The sequence below is a fragment of the Diceros bicornis genome, chromosome 11 (genome assembly GCF_020826845.1).
Source record: "Diceros bicornis minor isolate mBicDic1 chromosome 11, mDicBic1.mat.cur, whole genome shotgun sequence".
NCBI lineage: Eukaryota > Metazoa > Chordata > Mammalia > Perissodactyla > Rhinocerotidae > Diceros > Diceros bicornis.
In genome coordinates, this window is record NC_080750.1 from 7,454,048 (window position 1) to 7,463,678 (window position 9,631).

At 52.9% G+C, this 9,631-nt stretch overlaps 1 protein-coding gene across 1 annotated transcript; it reads right to left on the reverse strand.

Moving 5' to 3' along the window:
• Positions 1–1,970: 1,970 nt before the first annotated feature.
• NEUROG2 (neurogenin 2) lies at positions 1,971–3,700 on the reverse strand. The gene has a single exon (XM_058549758.1). It carries the CDS (start codon positions 3,648–3,650, stop codon positions 2,832–2,834), a length of 819 nt encoding a protein of 272 aa, XP_058405741.1. The 5' UTR covers positions 3,651–3,700; the 3' UTR covers positions 1,971–2,831.
• Between the last annotated feature and the right edge of the window lie 5,931 nt (positions 3,701–9,631).

A 9,631-nucleotide genomic window follows, 5' to 3' on the forward strand; every position in this document is an offset into this window, starting at 1 on the left:
GTTTCTCCTCAGAGAGCTGCCAGAAACAGAGTGGCTTGGCTCAGCCCCCCACGAGCCGGCTGGGCGCAGACAGACCCGGCCGCTCACAGTGCGGGCACCAGGCGGGGACGGAAACGGACGAAAGAGAAAAGCAGCCACACTGCAGGAGTGGCGGCTTCGCCCTGTAATTCTCATTCCTACAGGGGAGGGGAGAGGACCGCTGGGCCTCGGCCCGTAGGCGTGGAGGTTGCCGTGGCAAGTTATGTAGGAAAACTCCTCCCAGCGCGAAATGAGGCAGAAAGACCATCACTCTTAACGGCTAAAAGTGATTAGACACCATAAAAAATAATCGCGCCAATTTAGTGTAAAATAAGGTCTGCTGTAGATGGGGGCGAAGCCTAAGTGTAGATCACAGGCGTTAGATGGAGTTCCTGCCATGTATGACATGGTGCTGATGTATATGCGGACCTGCCAGGGCCGGCCCAGAGACCGGGAGAAACTGCAGAGGTGGCTGCTAGGTTCAGCTAGGTCATGGGTTAAGTTGTTAGCTATGTTACCCTTCCTCAAAGCTGTGATTACAGGACCGTCTCCACATCCATGCCTCTCCAACTAGGCCACGAGGGTCGGCTGGTTATGGGATCGCCTCACCAATTGAGGAGGTTCCCCATAGTCTTGGAAGAGTAACTGCATCTGAGAGTTTGCCTCCACAGACCTGTGCCGTCAACTGTTTCTTTGGCAAGTGTCCCAAAGGAGCACCATATGTCACATTAGCATCATCATCACTAGAAGTGGTATTTCTCTTATATTCACGTTTATGTTTCTACGGTTTAAAAAAGCCAAGCCAGTGAGCAAAGCAATTGTAGCATGAGAGTTTTAAAACATCAGTTTGGTTTGACTGGTGAAATCCTCCCCTGCCCCCCAAGGGCTTAAACCTAGAAGGTGGTCAACCTTCACTGGGTCCTCTTGACCCAAGGCCAATCAAAGGTCATTCATTTCTGTTGTGGAGATTGAGGTGCAAGTTAGAGTTACGTATCTTGAAGATTAGAAAACCATTTTCAATTTCTCTTTGAAGTTCTGATTGTAACTATTTTAACAAAGATTGGAAATCTGAGCTATTTCTTTCAGATGCTGTTTTAGTCCAGCTCCCTCTGAATATTTTCTTTTCTCTGGGAGTTTGCTTTTCAAACCAACAAGCTTGTTAAAATAGCTCATACTGATTCCAGTAAGGAATTTATGAACACTCAGTGACCTCACAGATGGTAGAGCTGGAAGGGGCCCTTAGAATCCCTTCAGTTTACAGAGGACCATTGAAGCTCCAAGTTAAGTGTAAGAACCAAGTTTCTACACACTCCAAGAAATTTCAACTTCACTATTTTTTTTAAATCAAGTTTTCTGAACTTTGGAGCTTATCACTACTTAATTATCATTTAAATCTCCCCTTCCTTTTTTTTTTTTTTTTTTACTAATCTTGTTTGCTCAGAAATTGATTTCTTAAAAACCAAGTTTGGTTTGTACTGAGAGTTACACTCATGTCAGTGTTAGTGTCTCAACTATGATTCAGCTTCTTGTGATTTCTTAGACTTTATGTGTCAGTGAAATGCTACACACTGATGCTGATGAAAAATACAAGTACTCAATTTGATATAGGGAGAATTTCAGAAAAACACAACTCATTCTTCTAAAAACCACATAAGCAGGAAAAAGTTATAATACAACACAGAAAAGTTATGAAAATTAGATACTTTATTTATAGTTTAATCACAAGAACAACTTCCTTGTTCTTCAAGACGTAAATACATACTAGAATAAACTCTGTAGAATATACAAAAAATACATACTTTTCCCATGAAAATTTTCTTTATAATAAATAGAAAGGAACACGTGTGTGGCTGATCTGGATAATGCTCCGTGTCTGCTTGGGTTCTCAGTCTGTTGATTTATTTTTAATCTCTTGAAAGAAGGGGGGAGTTCCTTCTCCCCTAAAAGGTCGAGATAAATAATGCATGAAGCAATCCTCCCTCCTGATTTTTCCCTTTTCCTTCACATTTTTCCTTTTGATAGAGAGTTCAGCCTAAATTTCCACGCTCGCATTCAGTCATTACAAAGGCTACAAATTATACAATGACTTCTAACCTGGCCCTCTAACAAAACAACTTTTTCCCCCTTATAAATCATAAGAGACAGATGGCAAAATGGAGAAGAAAAAGGAAAGAGAAGGACGGGACAATAGGTATTGTGACGAATCTGGGAAACAGAACAAAGTGCACATGAGAGAGGGAAAGTTCGGTTTGACAGGTGAAATTCCCACAGCCCGCAGACAGCAATGGGAAGAAAGCAGATGCCAGCCATTGCAAATCTGTGGATAATATTATTACCGGTAAAATCATTCAGATGCTAAGATACATTTCTTTCTACTCGACATTAACATCTCTATGTAGAAGCAAAGGTGAAGAGATCACAGGAACCAGTTGCATTCCCCCGGGAGATTCACACGCACTGTACCGAGTCCTCCGACGTTACAGAGAGGGGAGGAGCGTCAGTCCGCGCGGCAAACTCCTTAGACGTGCCGCCTTCGTCTCTTCCCAGCATCTTTTTAGCCGTAAGGAGTGCCCCCCAAACTCCACCATCCTCTTTGACAATAAGCTCCATCACACTTGCAATAAATTAGAGCCCGTCTGAATGAAGGAAACCTTTACCCAAGGAACGCCACAAACAACCGAGGAATCAGAACGGCTACATCTGCTCTGTGAAGTGGTGGAAAATGGGGGCAGGAGAGGGGTGGGAGGAGGGCTCTGTCGGGGACAGGAAGGGAACTCCACTAAGGCCTGGCGTGGGTGGCAGAGATGGCGGCTTTAGATACAGTCCCGGACTATGGGGAGGTGAGGTGCGTAGCGGTGCTTGTCGGGAGGCGGGGGCTGCCAAAAGTCCATGTCGGACCCCGCCGGGCTGGCGGGAGATAAAGTGCAGCTGTAGGGGGAGGTGGAGTTGGAGGACGCGGAGGAGGACGGCGCGGGGCTGTTGGTGCAGCTCCACGTGGAGGCAGGCGACGGGCTGTCTCCGCCGCTGCTCAGGGCGGCGCTCGCGCCTCCCGGGCTCAGCAAGACGGCCTCGGAGAAGAGCGCCCCCGGCAGGCCTCCACCGCCACCCCCGCAGTGGTCGGCCAGGCGCAGGGTCTCGGTGAGCGCCCAGATGTAGTTGTGGGCGAAGCGCAGGGTCTCGATCTTGGTGAGCTTGGCGTCCTCGGGGAAAGTGGGGAGCACTTCCCGCAGCGCGTCCAGCGCCGCGTTGAGGTTGTGCATGCGGTTGCGCTCGCGGTTGTTGGCCTTCAGTCTGCGCGTCTTCTTGATGCGCTGCACGGTCTCGGCCGTCTTGGCGCCGCGGGAGACGGCCCGCGCCCTGGAGGGGCGCCGCTTGCACTCGTGCAGCAGCCCCAGCAGCCGCGCGGGCCGGCAGCCCTCGGCTCCGGCGGGCGAGCCGCCCCGCGCCCCGGGCCCGGCCTCCGGCCCTCGCTGCCGCCGCGCCCCGCCCGCCGCGCCCAGCTCCTCCTCTTCGTCCTCGTCGGCGCTGGACGACAGCGGGGTCAGGGCCGCCGAGGCGGGGGAGGCCGAACCCAGCAGCACCAGCACGTCCTCTTCCTCCTTCAACTCCAAGGTCTCGGATTTGACGAACATCCTACCGAAGAGAGCAGGGAAGGAGAAAGAACCAAACGAGGTGTCAATTTAGGCGCAGAGGCGCGTTCTGGGTGCCACAGGGACATTATCCTGCGCGCGCCCGAGAGGACTGGTTCGGAACCGCGCTCAAGAGGAAGCCCTGCCAGTGCTCTCCGAGCTCAGGAGCGCCCCCAGTTGTGACCCCGCCGCCAGCCAGCCGGGTCCCGCACTCTGTGGTCCCGCCCGAGAAGGGACCGCGGCCCCGCGACAAAGATTCTGCGCGAGCAAAGGGCGTTCGGACGTGGTGGGACGGAGTGCGGGAAACACCGTTCAAGCTGGAGCCGCAGCGCGGATACTCACTCACTTGGCTCTGCACACGCGCTCGGCGTCGCTCTCCCGCTGGCGTGGGCAGCGATTCTCCGCGCCGCCGGGAGCGCCGCGCCGCGTCCTTCTCCTCTCGGAAGCGGCCGGCCCGGCGCTGCTGCGGCGCGGCCCCGCGGGGGCCCTGTCCCACCGGCGGGTTTGCCAAGAGCCCCGGCGGCCACGGCGACCCGCCCGGGTCTCGTGTGTTGTGGTGGTGGTGCGTGTCTGTCTGTCAGTCAGTCCCCGGCCGTGCGGCTGCTGGCACGCGACTCCCGGGCACTCCAGTTAAAGCGAAGCTGCTTGTGGTTCAGTGGCTGCGTGTCTGGCACACGACTCTCCTTAAAACCCCTTATATACCACCAAGAAAACAATCAGATCTGCCCCCGGGGCCCCTACCTCCCCCCCACCCCCGGCTGCCGCCTCCCCCTCCCCCCCCGTGGTGCCCCCCTTCTCCCCCGCTTTTCCCTCCCCGGGCTTACTCTTTTCATTGCATTATCATCATTCATTTCTTTCTCTTTCTTCACCCACGTCCCCCTCCCCTGGCCCTGCCATCCATCCTGCTCCCATCGCCCCCGCCTCTCTTTCCCCCCTTTATCTAATCAGCATAAAATGGTTCTAAAGCTCCTGTTGGAGCTCGAGGCTGCGGTCGCAGCGGCTGAAGCCGTGGCGGCGGCGGCGGCTCAAGCTGCGGCTGTTGTCGCCGCCGCTGCCCATTGTGATTGGTGGCTCGCGCTCGGCTGGAGCGTGCCGCTAATTTATTAATGAATGGAGGTCGCGAGGCGCAGCTGGCCAATCAGGGCGCCCTGGACTCCGGGAGGCCTGCGAGCCACGCGCACCGGAGCCCGCTCCCTTTCAGCGGCTCATTAGGGGCCGGGGCGCTGGGGGCGGGTGGGGGGACCGAGGAGACCATCCCCGCCCCCGTCCTCGCGGCCGCACCCCACCCCCTGCCCGGCGCGCGCGCACGCACCGCACCCGGCGCGGCCCGGCCTCCTCGCTCCCGGACGTCGGGATCCGAGGAATTAGTTAATGGGGGTCAGCATCCCGGTGCTGCCGGACGACTCTTGGCAAAGCCTCTTAGGAGCTGTATCAAATAGTAAATGATTTTTAAACGCATTCATTTGGTTAAGGGAGGAATGGGGTGTGGGTGGCGAGCGGTGGGCACATCCTGGGCAAGCGTGTTTAGGTTCCAGAGAGACTAACGGGAGAGGGAGAAGGGAGAGGACTTTGGGGGATTCACAGAGGCGTCTCCTGGAAGGGGAGATGGAGTGGGGAGCAGCTGATGGGCTTTTAGGGGCTGTGAGAATAAAAGCACTCACATGTTAGAGCGGAAAGGGACCTCCTCATTTTACCTGTGATACACTGAGACCCCGGTCACTGACACAGGTGGGCTTTTTTCTAGATTAGCCCCAGTTTACGTCAGGGCGTAGCAGCCAGGGGGCTCCCTGCGTGGGTGGCGGCGAGCCGAGCAGGAGGAGCCGGGAACTTGCGCCTCCCGGAGCGAATGGGCCGCGCTGACACTTCCGTGACCTCTGCTCCGCGCTGGGGGGCGTTGTAGGGACATGGGGCCCGTCCGCCCGATTCTCTGGCTTTTCAATAGGAAAAAAGAGCTGAAGGGCTACCGGACTTTGGAGGAAACTTGTTCTGAATTGCACGTCGGCCCTCCCTCTCTCCTCCCCACACTCAACGCCCACCCTCTTGTCGACGTAGCTGACTTTCCTTAGAAACGGAACTAGAGCCCCCAGAAGTGTGTGCTGGGCAGAGAGTTAGACCGTGCATGAGTGGCAGGGATGGATCTAAGCTCAAGCAGATTGGAGGAGTCCCTTGGGACGCCTTTTGCAAATTAAGTTTAAGCAAGGTGCAGTTGGAATGTTAGGAGTTGAAAAGTTGCAAGAGAAAAAGAATATTTTCTGCGGGTCTCTGTCTCATTTGGTTTGTAGAAATTGGAAACAAGTTGTATTTCAGAGAACAGAATGATGAAAGTCGTGTTGGTTAGATGAAAGTTGTTAGTGTTTTGGCATGGTTTTAATTTGTTTAATGTTTTCTGCTGGGAGGTAACAAGCAGGATGGGAAGGCACAAAGTAAAGAAAATGAACATTGGAGTCCCATGAGACTGTTACCTGCCTCATCTCTCCAACTTCCACTTTCCTCTACGATTTTCACTTTGCCCATTGATAGTTGTATTTTGCATCTCCTCCCCTTTTAAAATAAATTCCCTAAATTTAAAAGCATTGTTTCCCCAGTTCCCTCCTCAATCCTTTCAGAACAGCTTGATTTTATTTGTTCGAAGTGCAGAGATTAAAAAAAGAAAGAAGAGAGAGACACGTTCAGTCTCTCCAGAATACAGCATCTGCCTCCCTCACACTTCTTTGGGTCTCTGGCTCTGTATCATGAACCTGCAGAATGAGAAATTAATAAAACAGTTTGATCAGTAGTGACAGACCCCAGAAGCGCTTACCTTGGTTGCATGGACATATTAGCATTATTTTATGGGTGGTGGTCACTGATACAAACAAACAAGTAAGTACTCTGCACAGTCCCCCTAAAAGAAAACCCTCCAAGGTCTTGGCTAGCCTGGGAAAGACCGAGGAACACGTGCGAGTGGATGCAGGATTTTTATGTTAATTTGAATGAAACAGAGGGTGAGATAGCTAGGTTCTGAGGAGACGTTCAAAGACTGCGAAAAATAAATAGTGGCATGATGGGAGGAACCCTGGAGAGTCAGTCTTTACGTATCTACATCTCACTGCGTTGCCTGCAAAGAAAAGCCAATAGGTTACTGTAACAGAAAACAGAGGAAAGTTTTAGTATCAGTAGAAAGCTCTTTGGACAGGTGGTTATAAATTTTGGTTTGGCTAGGAAGTGCTGGGTTGATTTGATGATAAAATACATTTGGGGGAAGAACAGAATCAGAACCCAGTTAAGTAGAGGCTTAAAGGAAAACCTGATGAGCTTTGTATAACCGCAAACAAACACCGAGATAAAGCCCCATCTAGTGCTCAGTGCTAGTGAAATACACAATGGATTTCTTTGGTTGATTGTTAACAGTATTTGGGCCTCTGACTCCCCAGTTTTTATGTTCTCCCAAGATTTTATGTTTTTATGATGCACTGAAAGGGTACATGCTTTCCTTTGTCAAAATCCAAACCTTCTGTACTGTCTGTGAGAAGTTAATAATGGATATATAAGTGTATCCTGTGCAGATATTCAGTAACGGTAAAATATTATCAGGCTAAATTGCACATTTCTGATCCCAGAATTTTGGTTGTGTGTTTGTACTGAAGTATCACTCTTGATAATAGAACACTTCTGGAAATATTTCCCAACATGAAGAGTATTATTTCAAAAAAGAAAAGAAACAACCCTAAGAACAATGTAACGATGCTGGTGCAATCCAGAAACCAACCATTCACACCCAGTTGCAGAATTCTATTTGTTGAGCATTTTGTTCTATTTCGCTGAAAGAAAGCCATTTCGATTTGTACTCAGATTTGCAAAGACGTGACCAACGCCAAATATCCTTAGCTGGACTCTTCTAGCACTCTTTTAACTTAAATAAATTCAAGAGGCACTTGTGTGGTCTGAAAGATTGTCCAGATGAAGCGAGGCTGAAATATCGCGCGGAGGGGGAGGGGAGCGTGTGAATGGCGTCAGCGAGGAGGGGGCCGAGGGCCGCTGCTGTCCACTGCGTGAACTGTCCCGAAGGGTCAAACTGTTCATCTTCAGCCCCTCTTTCAGTGTGCAATCCTACTTTACGAGAACAAAAGCTCAACGCAGGCAGTTATCAAGAAATGGGAGCACGATGATTTAAACGCATCCCCAAGCCTTAGAAAGAAAGGGGCCCAGTGCGTGTAGCGAGAGAAAAGTGAAGCGAGGGGAGGGGTGAAGGGGTGGAGATCTTTAGAAAGTCTTTGTTGCTTCTAAGAAGCTTGAACTTTGAGACGACCCCAAAGCCCTAAAGTTTAGGGTAGGTGTTGCTGTGGGGCCGTAGGCTACATCCCATCCACACTTCGACCTCACAAGTGGCCAAAGAGGACAAACGCTCCCCGCGCCAGACTCTCGCTGTTGCAGGTGAATATGGGGTGGGGGTGGGGGGCGCTGTCCCCAGAGAGCAAGAGCGAAAGTTCGCCTGCCCGGCGAGCCTGTCCCCCGATTCACAGTAAACCACCCTGCCCGCTGGGGGAGGGCGCGTCTACGCTCTGCTAAAAGGACGGGTCGACGTGCCTGCCAAGGGGGGCTTTGTAGCCTAAATCCTAATCCTCTCCGAAAGGCGGAAAGATGGCGAGGAAAAGTTAGCCAGTCCGGAACATCTTTCGTTCTCCGCTGAACGGGAAACGCGGTTTCCCGAGCCGGGGAGGCCGGGGTGGGAACGGTTCGCTCTCCCCCAGCGGAGGACTCCTCGCAATGCCACGGTTGCTTGTTGGTGATGGTGAGAGCCGGGAGCGGGTGCGAGCTCGGAGTTTGGGGCGGTCCCCTTCCGGGAGCCAAGGAAACCAAGAGAAATAACCACGTAAACTCATGCCCCACCTCGGCCTGGAGCCCTGCACGGAATTCTCAGTCTCACCCTCGCTTTCCCTGGACTCCTGTCCGGGAGGATTCGGCATCCAGGGAGGCCTGCAGAGATGTCGGACCCCCAGCGCCGCGCGGCCGCCTCCCGGCCCAGCCCCGCCGGCTACCGTGGGCCGGTGGCGGCGGAGGACTCGCCCAGAGGAGACTCGAGGCCGGGAAGATCGTCCCCCGCGCCGAGCGCCGTGCCCCCACCGTTGCCCCAGGCCGCACGGCGCGCTTCGGTGCCCCAACCAAACATTCAGGGACTCGGGTTGACGCACAAGGTCGTCCTGACGGCGGCGAAATCTGCCCGGCAGGCACTGGGAGGCCCCCTCCCTTCTGCCGGCCCTACCGCCTCCCAAGCGCCCCAGGAAGGCAGCGCCCCGCCCGCTTCCCTTCACCCCTTATGCGACCCGCTACCCAGGCGCCCTTCTCCTTTCCCACGAAGGAGAGAGATCACTGTAGGGGATTTTGCCAATCTCCGCCAGCTTTCTGATTGTTCTCCTCAGGTAAGGGGAAAAGAACAGCCGGCGCGTGAATGGGGGGCTGGGGGCCCACTAGGGAGAGAAGCCCCCCCAACCCTCTGTGCCTGCAAAAAGGGACATTGGCTATCCAGGGGAAAGTGCAAGAAAGAGAGCACTAATCGCTGAACCAGGAGACAAACACGATTACCAGCTCCGAGCCTTGAGTCAGAAAGTCTCATAGACCTTAAGATGTTAATCCCCAGCATAATCCTTCCTTTGGCGTGTAGGAATAGTGCAGCCACAAGAGTTGTTTTGTTATTTATATTGGCGTTTAATAAAACTCAGCCAGTGGTGAATGGGCTGCCCACTCTCCAATGGTAATTAATTCCCTATTTCAGTGACCCAATTGTCCTGGGACAGAGTGGTGGGCCCGTCCCGGTGCCCCGGTCCCCCTTTGTGCGGATACACCGCCCTCGTGCTTCAACAGCTATGGAAACTCATTCTTTTGATGTCATTCAAGGAGTTTTCCTTGGGCATCTTCTAAACCTCAAGGACCCTTTTCTTTCTCCGTTTCATGAAAAGCAGTGCGAGCTTGACCACCTCTGTAGAATTTAATGATTTGGTGAAAGG

Bases quoted from the DNA above. Each gene is read 5' to 3' on its own strand.
- NEUROG2 (XM_058549758.1), bottom strand. From the start codon at position 3,650: ATGTTCGTCAAATCCGAGACCTTGGAGTTGAAGGAGGAAGAGGACGTG.